General features: G+C 41.1%; 1 protein-coding gene across 6 annotated transcripts in view; it reads left to right on the top strand.

Moving 5' to 3' along the window:
- The window catches only part of rbfox1 (RNA binding fox-1 homolog 1), a 214,003-nt gene that overhangs the window by 52,875 nt on the left and 139,003 nt on the right, over positions 1-22,125 (top strand). For 5 of the 6 annotated variants that reach the window (XM_047571409.1, XM_047571405.1, XM_047571407.1 and 2 more), the window contains exon 2: positions 8,059-8,100. In XM_047571409.1, coding sequence (XP_047427365.1) covers positions 8,074-8,100 — 27 coding nt within the window. In that variant the 5' untranslated portion in view covers positions 8,059-8,073. Of the gene's footprint in view, positions 1-8,058; positions 8,101-13,423; positions 13,889-22,125 lie in introns of those variants that run through there. The other variant, XM_047571411.1, reaches the window with a different exon arrangement.

Below are 22,125 nucleotides of genomic sequence, written 5' to 3'. Positions count from 1 at the left end.
AATTGAGCCAGTTGGTTCAGTCCATCCCTAGAAAGGATAGCTGCGCCAGTTTGGAGACTTACTAACATTTGTAAGGCTCATCTTTGGCCAAGTTTCAGTAAGATTTCTGCAAAATCTTCAGTTGCTGTTGTTGAAAGTGACGTAGAAAATAAAAAGTGAAACAGGAAGTAGAAGCTAAAAGTAACCTGACAGAGGCATAAACCACGCGTTTACATATAGCATGCACCAAGTGGTGTTTTACAAGTATTCATACCATTGCAACTGTAGTTAAATGTATATCTTGTGTTTTCAAATCAAGACTTTATAAACGGTCTAGAGTGACTTTAATTTTAGGTACTTTTTCCTGAATTAGTAGATTAGTTGGCTGTGCATTTCTCTGTGACTGGTAGCCTGTAACATATCAGAAGAATGAGAAAGTGCAGCTGAGGTTTGCATTAGTTCCACTTTGTGGCACGCACACGCATGCTCGCACATGAGCACACATACAAGCGCACTTTGACAAGCACCTGAGGGGCGGGACTTATCGACTGAGCCATGGACTCATCAGAAGATTGTTCAGTCAGGCCACTTGCATTAATGGTGAAGTAAATTGAAAAATGCAATCAATGATTGGAGTGAATGCTCGGCGGTAATGATATCAGCGTGAGATAATCCAATAATTGCCAGGCTGATGTATTCTCTATTGGTATTTGGCCGCTCCGCCTGTCACTATAAAGTATGCTCCCCTCTTCTTTCCCCTGGCCAAGAGTGGAAGACAGAGAGATGGAGAGAAAAGGAGCAAGCTGCTGCTGTGTGAGTAGAGCTAATGAGCGTAAAGCTTTCTCAGGAAAATGCACCCAAACTTTTCCTCAATATTCATTTAACGGTAGGGAGCCTCGACTGCTGCAATGACCACGGAGAGAAAGCCGTGCCAAAAATACTTTTCAGAGGTAAATAATAGCTTTGGTGGGATTCAGTCCTGCAAACACTGACCATTTACCTGAAACTTATTATTCTACCTAGCTATTTGCCAGCAAAATCAGCCATATGCTTCCTTCAAACTGGGTTTGTGATATGGGAGCCACGTCAAGGAGCTGTTGTAGGAGCTACAATTGTGCAATTACTGATAAAGGAATTCAAATATATGAACTACTGCTCTTAATATTTCCTGTCTGTTCCCACTTTTTGGTTAATTTGTGTGCAGCACGCAGTCTCTCATCTCATCTAGCACAACAGACGAGCCGTTTCCACAAATCGTTAAGTGCACCGCACCTGCTTCAAGTAAGCCTGTTGTCAAGTGTGTGGATAAAGTTAAATGGTTATTGCCCTTCTTTACCTTAGCAGCAGTCAAAGTGCTTTATGTCGTCCTCTTATTCTTATGCACCCTCACACACCAACAGCGGCACCAAGAGCCGCCATACAAGCTGCCATGTTTTGACTCGTGAAAACCACACAGACCACAGACTTTTAGATGGCTTGTCAAAGGCCAAGAAGGGATCCCCATCGCACACTATTCCCCAATTTTAGAACCCGAATAATAAAACAAACTTAAAACTTTCAGGATTTCTTTCTTTTAATGACAAATGATGTGAGTGATCATTTTGGAATTCAACATTCAGAATTGGATAAAAATTATATAGAAATAAACGCATTAACGTGGATTTATCCATAATCATGATTAATCTGATTAAAAATTTAACTCATCTGCAGCGCAGAATTACTCTGAACATCTCTGTGCAGTTTGTCCAAGTTGAGTTAGAGAGAGACCCAGCAGTGACAGACAGCAGAACCAGCGTGTTTTCCCTCTCCAAGAGAAATCTGAGTAGGAAAAAATGGACAGAACAGTTGCAGGAAGGAGTTTTCCCTTCACCAAAACACTTCCAGCTCAAAATACCATGTTAACGCCAAGCATACGTTAGTCTGGAATTCTGCTAGCACTCCGGCTAACGCGTCGCCCAGCTCGCAAAGATAAAGACACAAAGCTGGCAATATGTCGCCACTCCTGCAACCACTGTTCCGTGTGAGAGACTGGAGCCAACATTGTAAATAAGAAGCGGTCAGCTCTCCTCTCGGACAATGTCAACAAGTTAGTGTGTCTAAGTAGCTGCTGACAGAAGTGCACATTAATGTGGATGGACGCTTGTTTAAAAAAGAGACAGAAAGTTGTTGTTTCAAGTTGCTCTGTTGAAACTTTTTTTTTTTCTGGCCAGGCAGTGTATGTTCCCTTCTTTCTCGAGTCTGTTTGCCTGTGCAAAATTAAACACCATTAATATAGATGAAAAGTTAATGACATTTAATCGTGATTAATCAAAATTAATCCACAACAACCCTGTGATTAATCTGATTAAAAAATTTAATTGTTTGACGGAACAAAAAAAAAAAAAACATTTGGAAATTGGATTTTCAATTTAATTATATATAATTCTGTTATTGTCTTATATGAAATTGGATGCTATTATTCATGTTACCCAGAGGATCAAGTCCAAGTCCAGTGGCCGCTTGGCTGATTGGAAGCACTAATTGGATGTTTTTTTGGCAAGTGGATATCAGTAACTCTACTACATTTACAACTAAAATAGCAACATATTTACAACTTACCACCATTGAGAGCGCAGCCGCTAATGTGCAGTTTGCGTTTCTTTCAGCCCTTTTGTAGGGAACATATCAGTCTCTAGGGGCTGCTGGCGGGGCTTTGGTAGGTATTGCTCGTCCTCCCATCCCCCCTAAGCCCCCCCTCTCCGTCCCTTTCCTCCCTTTCCATCTTTCAGCCTCTCTCACAGTCTACAAGCCGACTGCAGCGCTCGAGGTACAGTCTCCCACTGGGGGCTGCGAGCGTTCTTGCTTATTCAGCATCTTCCCTCGCTCTTGCCTTCCACCCCCACTCCGTTTCCGTTCGTGTCTCCCAGCTTTCAGTCCTGACAGGGATTGGAGCGGTGTGCAACATACATTCATTAATTACCTACATGATACTGTAATATCCTGTTAAAAAAAAAAAAAAAAAAGAAGATGCTGGCAACCACTGAGATCATCAGGAAGACCAGACACAATATACAGTGGTGTGAAATGTGAAGTGTTGGGCCCCTTCCTGATTTCTCATTTCCTTTGCATGTTTGTCACGAACAAATTTAAATATTGGTCGAAGATAACCCAAGTAAACACAAAATGCAGTTCTTAAATTAAGGTTTTGTATTATTAAGGGAAAACAAAACCCAGACCTACGTGGCCTGTGTGGCAAAAAGTAATTGCTCCCTTTACCTAATAAATGGTTGGGCCACCTTTAGAAGGAACAACTGCTCGTCCTTTTGCAGAATTGCTGTAATTCAGCCACATTGGAGGATTTTCGAGCATGAGCTGCCTTTGTAAGGTCATGCCACAGCATCTCAGAGGTGGACTTGCTGGTGTGTTTTGGATCCTTGTCCTGCAGCAGAACCCAAGTTGGCTTCAGCTTGAGGTCATGAACAGATGCCCGGACATTCTCATTCAGCATTTTTTTTTTTTTTTTTTTGGTAGACAGCAGAATTCATGGTTCAATTTATCACAGCAAGACTTCCAGGTCCTGAAGCAACACAAACACAACAACCGTGGTCTAATCACACTAGCACCACCGTAGTTTACTGTTGGTATGATGTTATTTTTCTGAAGTGCCGTGTTACTTTTATGGCATCTAATGGGACACACAGCTTCCAGAAAGTTTTGTCACGTCACTCCATTGAGTATTTTCCCAATGGAGATCATAAAGGTGTTTTCTGGCCAAACTTTGACCAGCCTTTATGTTCTTTTTGCTCATCAGCGTCTTAGAACTCTGCCAATGCAGGCTATTTTTGCTCAGTCTCGTTCTTATAGTGGAGTCTCTGGATGTTTTTGCGGGGTCTTTTGTGACGTCATGGATGAGTCATCTCGGAACTCTTGGGGTAATTTTGTTTGGCCGGCCACTCCTTGGAGGGTTGTCCCATGTTTTCTCCATTTGTGGATAATGGCTCTCACTTTGGTTCACTGGAGTCCCAAAGCTTTGGAAATGGCTTTATAACCTTTTCCAGACTGATAGATCTTGATTACTTCCCTTCTCGTTTATTCCTGAATTTCTTTCGATCTCGGCGTGACGTCTAGCTTTTGAGGATCTTTTGGTCTACTTCACCCACTCCTTGACTGATAATCTGCAAATTTCCCATTCTACATATAACTTCAAGTGCACTTATAGCATGAATTTGGGGGCTGTTCTAAAAATAATGCTACTGCGCTTCAAATTAATTACATCATATAAAATACATAAAATGTATTATGCAAACATTAACTTAAAGAAATAATATTTTAAAGAAAAATCTTTTAAATCTGGTGAAGATTGCCCACAACATGGTGTACTTCAAAAATAGTAACAAAGATCATCAAGTGATGTGTCTGAGTAGCAAGCTAAAGGACAGTGTTCAATTTATTACTCATGTGCGCAACAAGGGAAATTACAAGATGAATCAGTGTTTTTATTGCTTTAGATACACTGTCATGGGTTGCATCTTATGTTTTATTAATTTCTAAGTCTATGAATCTGAATTACACATTATTACCTTTAACACACGTCAAATTATCCAATGCCAGTTATACCATTATGCAATTTTACTACTCAGTAATTAATTAATTCTTCAACAGCAGCCCTCTGACAGAATAAATACCGTAATGCGTTTTGCTCTGTGGAGATTTATATTATTTTTTGCTCTAAATATGCCAATAATCAATTAATTGACAATGACCCATCCTAACAGACACCCAGCTTTGCTTGATCTGTTTGACGCCTGGTTTTCGATCCAATGTTAACCCCCGATTCTGTTCAGAGATCGCTACTGGTGTTAGATGTGAATATCTTCCTTGATCTTCCCGTGGCAGTATACTTACTCCTGGTGAATGACTTCAATCCCTTCCCAATCAAAGGGAGGGGCTTTAAGGGATGATCTGTTTTGGTCTGGTGTTCACAGACGGCTGATGTTGTCAGCTTCCTGTGTTCATTCAGATCTTAAGGATCTGAGGGTGCCAAGAGGTTTGCGGTTGGCGCTGTGTGGAGGGCTGCGTCCGTGAAAGTGCAATAACCCTGGAGAACAAAACAAATGAAGAAATAAAAAAAGAAAAAAGAGAGAGATGTCTTTGAACATTTAACCAACACTGGTCACTACATCTACTGGGCAAGTATCAGAACTCTTTGGGGCGGAGTTAGTGGACAACTGAATAAAGATCAAGGACATACTTGAATATCGGCATAAACATTCCACCCAAGTTCTGTCCAACACCTTTTGTCGGTACACTCAGTATAGCACACCGAGTCTGGCACATTTCATAATTCATGGAAAACATTTTATTGTTATTTAGTTGGTTTGTGTTAAGGACAGAGGTAGGCGGTCCTTCATCAAGACTGTTGGCTGCAAATAAACCCAGGCGATACCAGGCTGATAGGGTTATCCTTTAAAAGCAACAGCTATTATGTAATTTGCATGAATTCTGTTTGATTTGTTTTGCATTATTTATCATAGTATACATCATGCAGTAAGCATTATGACCAATGATCAATGTTCTAACATTTTTAAAGATGCCAAGATCTGGTTTTCTCTGATTTACCAAAGGTGACCCTAAAACTTGGCAGCACACCAACCAAACCATGTGCACCATTTGACTCATACTATGTCCAAGCTGAGTGCAGGTTGGATTTATGAGCTTGGGCCCGCTTGCCTAATATTGTGTAGGTCTCCCTTGTGCCCAGTTGTGACTCATCTGATGGTGCCCTGCGGTGTCTGGAAACAGAATGTTGTTAGCAGGGGGGCTTTGGGTCGTATGGGTTGAGGGGAGTGCATCCCATCGATCTAGTGACTTTGGAGGCCAGGTCGACAACTTTCATTGTGTGTTGTTTTTCATGTTTTTCTAAGTTTTTAAGTTCCTAAACTGGTTTTGTGTGTGCGCTTGTGTCAGGCTGCATCCTGCTGAGCTTGGCTGCTGCCCTCAAGGAGTGTCATTGCCATGGGGTGGGGGTGCCAGGTCTGGTGTAGGTTTGTGGTACATGTCTAAGTAACGACTTCCACACGAATGTCACATTCAGAGGTTTCCCAACAGAACACCGCAATGTCACAAGATGGTCAATGTTATTCACTTCTGCTGTATGTGGAATTATACTTGCATTCTCCACCTGTTCCATTTGAATTCATTGTTAGATTAGGAATAATGCAATAGAAATGTTAAAATGATTGATTATAAAGTTCTGGGTTAAGAACTGCCTCAATTAATGTGTGGAAAATGTATCCGCATACAATTCTCATACAATTCACCACAGTTTTCTCTTCCAGTATTCCTCCTGTCACACACCTCAAGTGGTTATCTTTTCACTCCCAAATAAATGTTGAAGTGATGGAGAACTCGGCAAAGAAATAATAAGGAAAGACGCAGAGAGCACGAGAAAAGTAGTGACAAACAAAGAGGAGAAGTTGCCGTGGTGTAGAGACGAAGGAGGTTAGTGGACACGGAGGGTTTTATGTACATCTGAGTCACTTTGGAGTGAGGCGCACAGGGCAAGTACTGGGGAAGAGAGCTGATACAAGCAACTTCACATTTATTGTAGCCCCAAGCGGCAGTAAGTTTGATTTTGGCAAGGCTGAAGGAAAAGACTCCAAACCATTTTTTATGCTGATGTCAGTGAAACGGTGGCTGTTGAGAATAAGGCTGGCATCCATATGCATCCGCCTTTAGCATTTCCATCGCAAGACAAATCATATTAAGTACAGTCCACGTTGCTAAGTACTTACATATTCATAGTCGTAATAGGATTGGTTCTCCTGACCTGTCCTTTTGCACCGCATTTAAAGCCTTTTCATTTTTGCCAAATAAACATGCCCACTATAGTCAAAGTACATGTCCGTTCGCTTGGTAGGCGTCCCACCTTCTGCCACTTTCCACAAAGACACATTAGGGAATAAGGTGGTGGCTCAATGAGAAAAGGGTTAGTCCTTACAAAAACAGGCCAAACACAGCACACTAATGCAAGAGATGAGGAGAAGTGAGATGGACAAGTATCAACAGTACTTCAGGATGTGCCTAGTGTGCGAGTACAGCAGTATAGCAGGTGTGAGGTGTGTCAAGCACTTCGTAATAACCTGTAAACAGAGTTTCTTGCCTTCCTGTCTGAAACGTAGCGGAGGGACATAGCATAGCATTTCTGGCGTAGGACTTTCCACTTTCTGCCAAATCAAAGATCCTCCTGAAGGAATTCATTTCCAAACTGACCCAACTTTTATTGATTGAACACCGCAAACTCCTCCACCAACCATACTGCAAAACCCAAATGTCACTAATCCACATATATTGGTGGGAGATGCAGGTTTTCCAACGCATCTACATTAGCCAACTTTATAACCATACAATACCTTTTAGTAGTCCAGCTAATATATTCTGGGCTCTTTTTACACAACAAGCCTTTAGACAATAGGAAACCTTTGGTATTCTGACATTACTGTTCATGTAAGCAAAGACCTTTTTGGCTTTGCACAACTTTTCAGCTGCCCACCGCTCCAGGTGTTCTCACTATGGATGGGTTCAATACAGAGGTCTTATCCCTGTCCACTATTGATTCTTGAAGTTGTGAAGATATTTCAGCTATCGGCAGGAATTTGCATCCGTCCACACAGCGTGACCTATTTCTGACCAGCATAATCCCATTTGTGTGTGTTCGATTTCTTTCTTCTTCTTCCTTTTTTTTAAAAAAAAATCATTGCAGCTCAAAACGATCCGCTTAGAGAAGGTTTTGTTTTTCTCCAAAAAATTTCCAAGACATCTATTCTCATCTTTTTTCACCCATCCTTCATCTGTAGACCTTTTTGCTGGAGTACTTACCTGTTGCCTGTTTCCTCTCTAGGGCTTGTGAAAGCAACAGTTTCTTTTGTTTAAGCGTTCGATTGCAATATTAAAGTACTATTCGGTTAAGCCTTACCTTTGTATTCTCTTGTCAATTAGGAACGTGGTGGATAATTTAATGCAGTTGTGCTTGTCCGTTGCTGATGAGGGCTTTTAAGGATCGTGGTCACAGTCAACGGCTAATTGTTTCTTCTCTTGCAGATTTCAGGCCAACTAATGAGCAGTGAGCAAGAGCAGCTGAGGGTAAGCCTTGCCTTGATGGAGGTATATTTGTAGAAAACATCACACCAGTCTCACACACATCTACCCCATTACCTTGTACCCTGCTGAGATTTGTAAGCATGCACTGTGATTGCAAATGTGTGCCCATGCTACATACTACATAAGTATACCGTCCTGATGACGTATTAAGGTACTCAACGTCATTTCAAAATCTTCATGTAAGATACCGTTTCTCCTACTTTTCTCTGTCTTACAGGTTGTGTTGCGCATGAAATGTTTTAGTAGCATCTCAAATTGTCCTACACTAAAAGTGTGAATGCTTTGTAGCACAGAGGCCCTCAACACCAATCGCATGCTAAAGCAGCAGCATCACTGTAGACAAATGTTAACGTGCTGTATGTCAAAGACACACATTCATTTCTCTTATTGATGCATTGATGTTTTGTGTGACATAGACCGATCAGCCATAAGATTAATACCACCTGCCCTGTATTATGTAGGGCATCTCTGAGCAGTTTGTGTCTTAAGTCGAACCCTTTTTACCCTTTAAGACCTCTGAGCACGGATTTAAAAAAAAACTACCGTAACTCACCAGTGCAAAGTGTGGTGGAACACTTGGAAGTTTCGTTTTCTGCAAAAAAGAAAAGAAAAAAAGCCGCCATCACGGTAATGGTGACGCACCGCTGTTGGCTGCAGGTTGGGGAGTGACACAAGACCGGGGAGACCCAGGAAGAGAGAGTTGAGTGGAGGAATTTGTTGGTAAAAATTTAGTTAGTAATACCCTTGAGGTCTCACAAAAGTCTTAAAGATAGAAGCACAACTTCCCAGTGTTCAGCCACTTTGAATTCTGTCAATAGCGCAAACTACTGTGACTTACGGTAATTCCAAAACTGCAAGCTTTAATGGATCGCCGGCGATCCGTTCAGTTGTAAAGGTTTAAAGTACTGCTGGATATAGACTGCCTAACCCACGTTGGTGTGAGTCATTTATACTTGTGCGCTTGTCAGTCTGACTTGCTCTGCAAAAGCGCCACCCAGACACTAGTCAGCGCTGTGTCTTTTTTGCCAGTCGGGTTCATTTTCTACGTCCTGCTTCACGTTCAACTGAAACTTTTGCTGAAATTTCACCAAAGACGACTCATACAAATATTTGTATCTTCAAACCTCCTTCATTAACCTTTCCTCTATCAGTTCCAGCTTTATTTTTCCAAAACAATCAGTTTGAAAATTTAAATGGAGAAACACGTGGAAATACTAAAGCAGAAATACGCTACTCCCAAGCAGTAGTGCAATTTGGACTGCAGCACCAGGGTCTGCGTATGGTCTGGACTGACGGCATCGGATGATGACGCTGTGTGTTTTGATACAAAGTTGGCCTAAGCCAAAAACGAATCTATAGCTAATTTATTTTAGGAGTAGTGTATAGACTGTGCAGTATTTCCAAATGTGTCCAAGTATTTCCAGATTACAGGTCTTTTTTTTTTTTTTTAGACTGAATAAATGGTTTGATCAAACTGGTGCGTCTGCAGCATCGGCATGATGAGCGTGTTTTAGTCTCATTACCGGCTTGACAAGAGACTTGAGAATAGTATCGAACCGGGAGCCTCATTATAAATCTTGTAGATTGAGTAGCGCTAGCTCATATCCAAGCTTAATGAGTCAGAGATCTTGCCTCTTCGCAGTCTTCGAGCCCTTGTGGGATTTGGGGACCGGTTCACTGTTTTATTGCAAAGTTAAGCAAAACTGAATCGCTTATTTATTTATTTTATTTAATTTCCAATGAGCCGTCATAGGCCTTAAAAAAAGCAGAACATGCGGTTACAGCTACAGTAAATGCTACCCGTGTTTGGCTTTGATGCCACGCGGCGTAACTCTCATTAAAATGTGGGTACACTTTGAGTCTAAAAATAAACTTCAGCCTTAGTGTTATTATTCATGCCATGGCATCTTATTGCAATCCCCTCTGCACACAGCTACCAGCCGATTTCATTTCTTTTTAATTGTCCACAGCCATAAAGAAATGAACAACTATTTCCTTCAGGATAAAGGGGAAATGAGAAGCAAATAGATTACCTCTAAGACTGGATCTGGCCTCCGATTTTTAATTTTTTTCTGTTTGGCTATTTGACTTTTGGTGCTTTTTAAAGGGCAAGTTTTCCCTTTTTATTTCCCTACGCATAATGTGAAAATATAACTGTATGTATTCTTATTTTCTTTCCGTCGGCCTAATGTGCTTCATCAGTTCCTTTATCAGACTGTATAAGACTTAGTCAGTCTTATTTAATACCAAAATCCCGTTAAGGTTTTCCGTGTTAACTTCATCACACAGAATGAACTCTCTATGGACCAAGTGCCTTAAATGATTACACTCGGACGACATTCTGCTCCAGACCTGTAGCCAAGAGGCTGGCTTATGTAGATGGGACCCTAAGGAGCATTGTAAAAATGATCATTAGAAAATATAATTAAAATACATATACATTACACTGCAAAAGTTAGCTATCTTTGCAGTGTAGGATGCTTGTGAGGAACTGTATGCTTGTTGTATACATGGGGTCCCACTCGGTATTTTTTTATTTTTTTTTTTTTTCCACCCTGAAAGAGATCTGAAGTGGAAGGAAAAATATGTGAAGCCTTTGAAATCAGCTGGAGTCCTGCATTAACAGATGATAAAATTCAATCAGCACCAATAAGGTTAAATCTGCACAACTGCCTGGTGGTGTTTTTGGACCAGTCCTATTTTACATAACCAGATTCTTAGAATGGCTGGTGTGAACGGCTCAGAGGTCTCACCACAGCTTTGGCGTTGGCTTCTTATTAGTTTCAAGTAGATTTCCTTGCTGTTCAGGTAAATTATCCTTCCGCATGCTTATGCATCTTCCACTGAGCTTTGGCTAATCATTTAAACGGGATCCAAAAGGATCACTCCATACTTTGGACTTCTTCTTTTACGTCTTTTAATATTCTGAATTGTGCTTTTGGAGTCTTTTCTCTCCCGCTTTCTCAGAAGAGTAGCCACAGAACTAAATCATCTCCATTTATGTGTGAATATCATTAATCCAGTATCATGAAATTGTTAATGAAGGCTCACTGCATTGCATTATGTTTCCCTCACTGTCTGAATAGAGAAACACAATCACATGCTTCATTTTTTTGTGTAATGAACCCTTTTTTTTAGGCACAAGAAAATTGTATGTTTACAACAGTACAGATCTGAGTAGATGAACCTTGCCAAAAAAAAAAAATACTTCCACTACATGATCCAATATTTGTGTCAAAATGTACTGAACTGAATATTTTTGTCCACTGAAATGTTGGTGAATTAAGTTTGAGGTCTGAGAAGTCTCCAAATGCATCTGCATAAACTGAAATATCAGCATGCAAATTGTGCATCCTCTGCATCCTTTTATGATGAATTGTAGGAGATACAAAGAGGCTGAGATTTAGAAGGTGCGCACTCACAGCCTCACAGTTTTATGCATTTGGCCCCTGATATTTGACTCCTTGTCTTACCTCCGGTAGAATTGAATTTTTCAGGTCGTGTTCACCGGTGGAAATCTGTTGAGGCACGCTGCATGCCTTTACTTCGCTCCAGCCGTGTTGGCAAACGGCCCCCTCTTTGATTTAAATGCTATTTGGCCAACGAAACCACTCTCAGACCTCAAGCTCTGCCTGCCACAAAGCAATATTGCAAAGTAATGCAGGACTTTGTTACGCGAACAGGTAATTCTATTTTTTATCCGGTGATCATGAGCCCAACAGTAAAGCAATAGCTCATTTTATCCGCTCTGCAGTCTTTTGGAGTTTAATAAGGCCTGAAATTCATGGATAGGCTTAAACCGAGCATCCTAGATTTCTATTTTAGAGTCCCATTAGTATCTAACGCAACCCATGTAAAAAGGGGGGGTAGGTTAAGGGTAACATGGTATTATGGTAATAGGGTTATATTATATTTAATTAGTTTTACATGAACATATCTAGGGTTTAGAGGCTTTGATTAGACTCTGGAAGAGGTCGTCATGCGTATTGTTTGTTTTAACGTACGTACCAAGGTCTTGAAATAAAACTGATGAAGATACAGTTTTAGGTCTGGGATGAGGTAAAAAGACAAAACAAACAAAAACAATTAACGGTATAACCTTTACGCTCTGTAAAAGTATCCTGATCTTTACTATATCGACCCTAGGATGTCTGCAGACCATGCTAATACACACATAGAAACAAAGGCAACTTCCTACTAAAATTTAGTCACAAAATGAATGGGGCTTCATTTCCATGAACGTGCATTAGTGCATAGGTCTTCAACAGGGGGTCCGCGACCCCTGGGGGGTCAATGGAGGGAGGTCGCAAAATCTTTGGTTGATTAGACATTTTCTATATATTTTTTTTTTCTTGTATTTATATTTTCCCCCACAATTTTAAAATCTTTAAATACACATTAACACATATGTCTTCAACCGCGACGCCTAGGGGGTCTGTGGAGGTACTGCATGGGGGAAGCAAAATATTTGGTTGATTAGACATTATATTAATTTTCTCCCACAAAATCTTTGGTTGATTAGACATGTTTATATATATATATTTTTTTTTATTTTTTATTTTATTTTCTTCAACAATTTTCCCCCACAAATTTAAATGTCTTTAAATACACATTGACACGAATCCAACACATTTTAGTAAAGGGATAAATGGAGGCAGGAGACGTTATCTTTCAGTCGGCACTATACTCGTTCAGCGATACAGGAGCTGTCTCACACCGCACCGTTTCACACAGAGCGCTGCACTACCTGAGACCTGTCGATCAAAGCATCCTGCACACAGTAGGACACGCCCCTATTGCCGCTGAGCCAATTGCAAGGTCACATAGTACATGTTGACTCTGTGAGGTTCCCCACAGTTGGCCAAGAGTCAGTTGTTTGTGTTTAAGGCAGATGCATGAGCAAAACAAAAAACAATATTTGAACGTGCAAACTGATAATAACATATAGAAGCACTAGGCCAAGTTTAAAATAGTACACATATAGTAGGTAGGGGGTCCCACCTTAATCTCTTGGCCTAAAAAACATTGAAGACCCCATGCATTAGTGAATTTCCTTTTCATGAAGTTTTTTTCTAATTAAAACTTACATGCTAATATTGAATGGCGCGTTTTTTAAGCAAATGTTTCCATTAATGACTTCAAAATTTACATTTACATTAATGGACAACTAACAGCTATTTATGCTATTACTGGGACTACACATCTGTGTGTGCGCATGTGCTCGGGTGTGCGTGTGTGGTTATCTCCACCACCTCTCCTCTTCTCTCTCTCTCCCTTCTCTCTCTCTCTTCTCTCTCTCTCTCTTTCACTCTCACTCTCTCTCTCTTTCACTCTTTTCGCTTTCATTGTGCGGTGCCATACTGTAGCCTCCTGCTGCATAGAGTAAATTTAGTCATTAGACTCTCGTTCTCCATCTCTCTCTCTCTCCCTCCCTCGCTCTCTCAAACACACACACAGACACACACACACACGCTGGAACACTTACGCATCCGAGAGCACACACTCACAGAGAAGTGGTGGCTAAGCAGGATTTTACACAAAAGGCAGCAGAGACAAAGAAAGAGAAGTCAAACGGAAAATTAAGAAAAAGGGTCAAAGGCATCTTCCAAATCCGAGACGAGTTGGCACACACTGCCTGTGATGGTGAGCTGGTGACTGAGCGATACGCAGTCTGCAGGTTGCACAACTTGTGCTCAAACTAAAGGAGGAGTCTCTCTCAGTGCTGCAGGGGAAAGCAATCAGCTGTCCAGCCATGATGATGTATCTGTGGGTAAGTTGTATCTCTGCGGGTGCTGTTTGTGTTTGTTTCCCTTACATTTGCCGCGTTGCTAATGTGCCGCGGAAGGCGTCGGGGTGCTCAGTTTGATCAGCTATTAGTGATCATCAAAGCTACATTGAAAGAAAAGCTCTGCCTGCCGTGCATTAAGCCACGGGAGCATTAGTTACGCTCTGTATCAACGTGTTAAAATTGACTGAGAGGTTCATAAGTGACTGATGCGAAATAAGGTTGTACCTAATGTTCCATAAAAGTTCAGATCTATTTGTGATGAATTATAACCCATCTGTGATTTAATTAGAGAATCAGATGTACAACGTGGCGTAGAAGCACAACATTTGACTGGACGCAAAAAGCCTCTGTAGCACCATCCGCATTACACAGCCAGCAACTCTGTCTTCCAGGAATCACATTTTGTAGCACAGTTACATTAAACTGACAAAGTTTCTTTTTTTCTCCTTTTAACTAAGCTTCAAAAAGTTAAGTTACGAAGAGGCAATTGTTCGACGTACAAAGCACACATCTTTCACCTTTCGCCGGAGACTGTAGTTCACATCGAAGGCAAAATCTTTTACACCTAATGTCCACATCACTCCATTGTTTAAAACTCAGACTTGGTTCCAACCTGAGGCAGAAACCACAATTTGAACCGCAAGAATACAGCTCGTCCTATTTTGCAATTTCACCGATAGTATTAGTAGTCCTTACCCAATGCCGTGGCTTCCTCCGAGAGTCAATAATGCTGCGATATGTTTTTTTTTTTTTTTTTTTGTAATTTCTTTACAACCCCTCCTGATATTTATTTCAGGTGTACTTTCACTGGCAGTTGTTGTCAGTCCAAACCATTGCTGACCATCCTTTGCAGCATTTTCTAAAACCTCCAATTTACACAGGTGCACAAATACCCAGCAGTTGCAATCCTAGGTTCTGGGAGGCTCAAGGCAAAGACGTATGTCATAGGATACATAGGAGGGTGTCCCTAGGCGAAGGATTGTGTGAGTGTTGTCGATGTACTTAAGGACCTTTACAGGTTTAAGGGGTTTTATGGTTGTCGTAGCAAATCATGCCAAAAAGTGGGGGGCTGCAAACAATTGCTTGGTTTGCCCGTCTGATGTCCACGTTCTGCAGTTCTACAGTTCTGCAGTCACAGCATCGAGCATCTTCTATCGACCCATATCATTCACGACTCCTCAGACAAGTTACTCAACAAACTTTCCTCATACGTATGTTATTGTTCTATATGCTGTCACAATTAGCAATCAGAAGTTGCTGTCAGAAGTCGTTCACTGCAGCTGTAGTTAAATAGGTAGAGCGTGTTTTCCGGTTATGTCAGGATTGGTGGTTTGTCTGCCCAGCTGCGGCAGTACACAATGTCAAAGACGCTAGCAAGACACTGAAGCCAAAATTGCCCGTGATGGTCATCCCAGCGCTTGCTTTGTGGCTCTTTCCCAACAGTACCAGTGTAGTGTGTGTGTTTGTGAGTGTGTGTGCATGAATGAAAGGCAAATTGTAAAGTGCAGTTTAAAACCCTCTGATCGGTAGAACTGCATTTTCTTCAACAGTTACAGTATCCTGTAAAGGGTTGCTGCATACCAGGCTTGCATATTAAGAGACTGATTTTGGGGTTAATTTTTTGTTTGTGACCCCAATGATCTTCTGAGCTGTTGGGTCATAGCTGACTTTGTTGTAGGGCTAACGCTGTGTCTCCTGTCATAGCGATTAGCCAATGAGCTATCAACTCTCATAAAAGACTGTCACTGTGGGAAACAAACCAAACAAATCACACCTTCGTTCAAGGAGTTTCAGCAGAGCAACCATACAACATTGACCCAGTGTTATCATTTTCAGTTAGAACAAGAGTGTAAAGTATGAACTTTAGACTCGGATCCAATAGTCAACGTATGAAAGATTGATAGATGAATGCAGGATACCGTAGCTCCTCTCTGTCTGATGACTGTGTCCTGTCATTACGAATCTCATCTGGACAATTGGCTTTGCCTCTCAACCGCTCACATCCTTCTCATAAATTGTCGTGGCAACTGAAGTTCCTTACGAGGGATTTTTGGGAGAGGATGAATCACCATGAACTATCTCCATCTGACTGGGGGTGGCAGGAGAAGATTTAAACAAATCGTGGAAGGAACTCTCAGCTGGCTTGGTTTCCATTGGTGAGTCATGCCATTGTGCCATGGCACACAGTGTTGTGCTGCCATTAAATATGTTCAATCGACTTCTCATGGGACAAACTGGTTTAAAAACACAATGACGTTGTTTGTGAAATAATACCAACTATTGCACTAATTCACCTAGGAGTATATACACTTGTTTTATGATTGTACTATATATATACTACCAGTCAAAAGTTTGGACACACCTTCTCATTGAACTGAATGAGAAGGTGTGTCCAAACGTTTAACTGGTAGTGCAGAGTTATACTTTCTATTCACCCTTGTGTATCTGTGCATAGCTTTCTCAGTCTGATTTAAAGCACATATTTATAAGGGATTACACATGTTATGTTAGATCATGTCTCAAAATTAGCAAGATTTTTAGATTTATGAAAGTAAAACAGGTATCATGGAGCAGAAACTTCACAGGGAAGACATCTAGCCATCTATTAAAACTCCACCAACATTTAAGAGTACTTTAATTTAGCTAATTATTGACTTTCTTTTTACTACTGCAGTTTTGACATGTAACTAGTTCTATGGGATCCATTGGACAGCATTAGACAAGAACTGAAGAAATGACATGACATCTACCTCTGTATACAAACCAGATTAATTCCATAGAGGACATACAGCATTATGTCTATCTGTCGATATCATGCAAAATGTCAGCCTAATTGGACTGGGGACAAAAGTCTTAGGCAAGATTCTCCTGGATCTTCACCATATTCCTCAATATACACACCAGGCTATCAGGCTATTTATGAGAATTGGTATTAAACTGGGACTGCCACCGCTGTGTCAGAACCCAGACAACACTTTGAAGATCAGTTTATTTTCATGCCAGCACAGCTATAAATCTTTGGTCCATGTCAGTCATCTGGACATCACCGTTTTAACTTTGACGGTTATGCACAAGTAGGACAAAGGAACACAAAATTTAAGGAAAGATTTCCAAATCAGCGAGTCACAACTCCATGAAGACGCAATCCTCCACTTCAGAAACAATCTTTGTGGGAATGTGAGCCATGCAGAGAACAGAACAAATCTGCACTGCAGCTGTTACCTGGATCCCTAGTGTATAGATGTTCTATTCAGGACCGTGTAACCCCAAGTCAGATGGGTTGTTCCAACACCAGGTGGATTTTTCCCACAGTATTGGTTGACTTGTGGTCTAATAGGTGACAAGCTTGCGCGCCAACAGATCTCAGTTGGCCCCACCAAGGTCTAAAAAGTGTAATTGTGGATAAAGTTGGAGCATCAGCCAGTAACACCAAACGTCCATTGGGGGTTGATTATTATGATATATGGCCCTTCCACTAATAGAGTGGGACTCAAATCTCTTGTGCGACTATTATTTTTTTGTGTGTGTTTACCTTTCACAGTTTAGTTTTGTAGCACTTTCCCGACATTTACCAGGTTGCCGGGGTGCAACTACTGCCCCAGAGTTCTTTGCAGTGACTTGAAACGCAAGCCTGTACTTTTAACGCCTATAGGCAAAATATAACATTAACACAGTGTCCATAAGTGGTCTGTTGGGTACGTAACACACTTTGCCTGTCTATCAAAAATATGTTGAATTATTATCCTCTTTGTGCTAACTTTGTGTCAAAGCTCCTTCTCTGACATAAGAGCAGCACACTTAATGGACTGGAGAAATAGTGCCTGTTAAAATAATTTTGGCAGCAATTATGTCCCCGTCCAAAGATAATCTGTAAATCAAACTTGTGTTACATAAATGCGAACAGGGTTTGATTATTTTATTTTGCACCTTTGCTTCAAATTGAGAAGGTTTTTTGGTGAATCTGGCTGGTTTTAAATACTTTTTTCCCCCTACGATATATACTGAAGTCTACCCATCACGAAAACACTCCATGATAATTACATTTTAGGAAAAATAATTAATGAAGCTCTCCCCTTCAGATGTCTCATAATTTCTGCGTGCTGACTGACTCCAGGGCTTTGGCAGTAGGAACATGTTAATTGAGAAATATTAGGCCACCTTTAATGAAGGAAGGCTTGATACTTTTTTAGTAACTCCTATCATCTATGCAGCAGTACACTTCATTTAAAGAGTTCATATTTAATTGAGATTACAGACCCACCATAAAGTAGACTGCTACCCCAGAGAGACCGAAACAAATTTACAAAAAGATTCGCCATGCTTAAAATAAGTTCAGTGGAATCTGTTTCACGAATGAGGAACCCAACAAATATATCACATTACCACTGAATTTCCCAAGGGATCTATATAAAGTTTTCTTGAAATTGAGAATGCGCCGCATTTCTTTCTCCCTTTATTAAGATTCAAATCTTGCCGCTCCTAAAAAGAGATCATTAGAATCAATATTCAATTTGAGGGCTGCTGCTTGTGATGTGGGACTGCGCTTCATAAAAATGTCAAAAAGATTTAGCTGCGACATACACCGGAGGGACGGCTTGCATTTGTTGATATTGATTTGTGGACATTATTGAGAGAATATCCAGAAGAGCACATTCAGCAGCCACATAACGAATGAAATGTGAAAGCGTCGCAATAGCATTAAGCGAAATGTAATGTAAGATTCTGCTTAAATAAGCGGTTGCAAATTTTAGCTCATAATCGCGAAACAAAGCAATGTAGTGTAATGTGTTAGCCGTGGGTCAGCAATTCCAGTTCATCGTGAGCCTTGTTCCATTGAAATGGGCCATTTCCATTAGAACTGAAATCCTTTCCACTAAGTTTGACGATCACTACATTTTCGGTAATAATAATTGCGTAGAATTGTGCTTATTTTTGCACTATGAAATATCCTTTTGAGTCCAATGCTAATTGGACAACTGCCCGATTATTAAGCCATGGTACGCCCTCACATACATAGTAACGACTGCTTTATTTACTAAAAGTTGAGGTCTTTATCAATGAGCCTCGTGGTTCCGAGGTTACGTTAGTAACCACTTGGTTTCTGTATGGTTATATATGTTGAACATTGCCTGCTTACGGCAACTCTGTAGCTCTTTCACATCAACATTTGTTTTATGCAGTCATGTCATTTCTCGATGGTGGAATATGCAGCACACTGAATTGAGGGATTCTTTACTTTGTTCAATAATTCATTATACATTTGATGCTTTATTGATGAATCAATGCATTATTTTCAGCGAAATTTACATCGCTCATCCATCTGCTGAGTCCAGATTATATTTATCCAATTTATATTAATCAATTAGTCAAACTTTTGTTTCATGTTGTCTTTAATTTTGACAAAAAATAATTATTTCCTTGCACTTGTAACAAACCCAAATAATATGCTTTAAAATCGCCTTTCATTTGCAAAATATAAAATTTAAGACTGTGCCCCTACACTACACTGCACTTTATGCTCAATCCATCCCATTCTGTGCCCGCCATATATCTTTACCAGATACATTTTTCTCCATGTCGAGCCGTGCCGCCTTCATGGAATGATAAGTGTTTAGGTCACACAGACCTTCCTCCGAAATCAAACATCATGTAGCTATGATTTTGTGTGAGCAGTACAACACATGGGCAGAGAATTTGGCTTTGTGTGCTCGCGCTCAAAGGGCTACCAGTGCAGAACACAAATTATGTTTCCTGTGTTGTAGTCAATTATGCTGGGCTTCCTGAGTGCTGGCTGAACAGGCACTCCATATATTCCAGCAGAACAGCAGAAATATGATGTGGGAGCAAGCCTGGCTGACGGATATTAATGGCAGGCACTGCAGCAAGGCGAAGAGAGCGCTGTGCTGATACTGGACGGGAGGGAGGGGAGGGGTAACTCCGTCTCGATGCACTGAAAGTTTTTCAGAGGAGGACAAAGAAGTTCAGAACATTTTCACGATAAATAGACCTAGAATGGTTGATTCATGATTCAGGGTTATGCTGGAGAGTCACTTACCCACAACGTTCACTGTGACAGTGTGTCTATCCATGCACTGTAAAGGGACTAGTTGTTCAATTATTCAGAACTAAACTGAACATTTCTGCTCGTGGGACTGCCATGTACACACTCATAAACAGCATAAGAACTTAATACATTAATGTAGTTGTTAGACAGTGCCAAGGCGGATTCTCAACATTGAACCCAGGCACAGAGCACAAGTGGGGTTTCAAGATTCAAAAGGTGTTTATTCTTTTAAGAGGCATTGAGGATCAGAATAGTTGTATCTGGTGTCACAAAGACAAGTCTTAAAGGCGTAGGATTTTACTGACAGCAAACACCAAACCCAAACCCTAACCCTAACCCTAGGAGACAAAATATACTGTTTGCCTCTGTATTAATCCACAAGGACCAGAGTGTTAAACCCCTGGGTGAAACACTTGCATGCTTTTCTCCTTTAAGCCTTATGTTTTTATAGAAAGTGCCTTAAGTCTCAATGTCTTAAAATGTCTGCCATTTATGGTATAGCATTTTGTTGGCATCGGATTATGTCTGGTAAAACTTCATCAAACTATTGTGAAGTTGAGGAGGGTAGTGTTGTGAAAAGGTACACATTATTGATACACAGAAAAGTAAACTCTGAGTCCTCGCTTATGACCCACTAGGAGCACCTGGCCTCCTCGCTGCCTCTATTTTCTTTATGTTGTTGTGACTGTGATGCATCTTGTCTGGGACCTTTCGGCAGTGGGTGTGTAGCCTCAAGCCAATAAAGGCTGAAGGGCAGTACTCTTCAAAGATTTAGCCATCAGGTTGCATCGCTGTCTCCATCTCTCTCTGTTCTGTGTCATGGATCTATAAAGAGCAGCAGGTCGGTGTGTCTGCCTTGCCCGAAGGTGGGGCTAACCTACACACACTCAGGTGCCTTCCTGCAAGGTTGTGCGCGGGCGTGGATGTGTTTATTTTATGTTTCCAAATGTAACAGCAGTGAAAGAATTAGGAAATGTTCTCGGTATTGCTGCTCGTTCTCTTCATGTACTAACTGGCTTAGACAGGTTAGGGCAACATAATTAACAAGCAACTGCACTGTGAGCTTCACCTGGGGACTGAACAGGCTCTTGGCCAATTGCGGTGAACCTTAAACAGTCAATGTAATGTGCGGTCTCGCGATTGGCTCAGCAGTGATGGGGCGGGGCCTACGGTGTAGAATAGTCTTCGATTGATAGGTCTCGACTACTGTGGCGCTGTGTGTGAAACAGTGCTGTTGAGGCAGCTCCTGTATCGTTGAATGAGTAAAGTAATTTAAAGTTATTTAGGCAAAATTGTGGGGGAAAGTTAAGAAAAATATATAAAAATGTCTAATCAACCAAAGATTTTGCAACCTCCCTGCAGTACCTCTGCAAACTTTGAGTACACTGAGAAAGGTAAGAAGTAGGTGCTACATGAGGATGTTGTCACACAAGAATTCTGACAATCTATTTTAGCCATTTTCCACTATGTGAGATCCGAGTCTGAACCATTTATTTCAAAAAACACATAACATATTTCATCATTTGCAAGAATCTGACACATGCATTCTATTTCATTTTCTGATCCAATTCTTTGTCCAACTTACGCCAGTTTGCCTCCCACCTTTTGCCAGGCAGCTGTCTTGATTATTGACCAAATGGGCTATTTGTTTCACACAAGTAACCATCACTATTTACCAAATCGTATTTCCCTGCTCGCTGGGCTCCAGCGGGGCTCATTCAGCCACATCAGGCCTGTTATCGGCACCATCATCAAGGTTGAAGCGTTTCCACGCTGCGCTTCAGTCAATGGAGCCTGTGAAAAGACAGGCTTCTCTGCCTAACAGCTCGCACTAGGCAATCTGTACTATCACACACACACACTGCACACACACACACACACACCAAGGCAATCTGTGCTATCTATTAGCTGTGAGCTGAGGGTAGTCTATTCCCCATGCCCTGAACAGTACTCTCCTCCTCAGACATCTTCTCAGATTCAATCAATAGCAGCTAGCGCACCACAGAGAGAGGGCTGTCCGTGTGTGCGGTGTGTATGCGTGTGATTTGTGTGAGTGTGTGTGTGTGTGTGAGAGAGAGAGAGAGAAAGAGAGAGAGTGTGTGTTCATGTCTGTGTTCACAGGCTAGAAAAAAAAAACTAAAACAAGAGACAGTGG

Source organism: Mugil cephalus, chromosome 20 (assembly GCF_022458985.1).
Source record: "Mugil cephalus isolate CIBA_MC_2020 chromosome 20, CIBA_Mcephalus_1.1, whole genome shotgun sequence".
Taxonomy (NCBI): domain Eukaryota; kingdom Metazoa; phylum Chordata; class Actinopteri; order Mugiliformes; family Mugilidae; genus Mugil; species Mugil cephalus.
The sequence above is the reverse complement of the archived record's forward strand: the minus strand, read 5'-3'. Positions and strand labels throughout refer to the sequence as shown.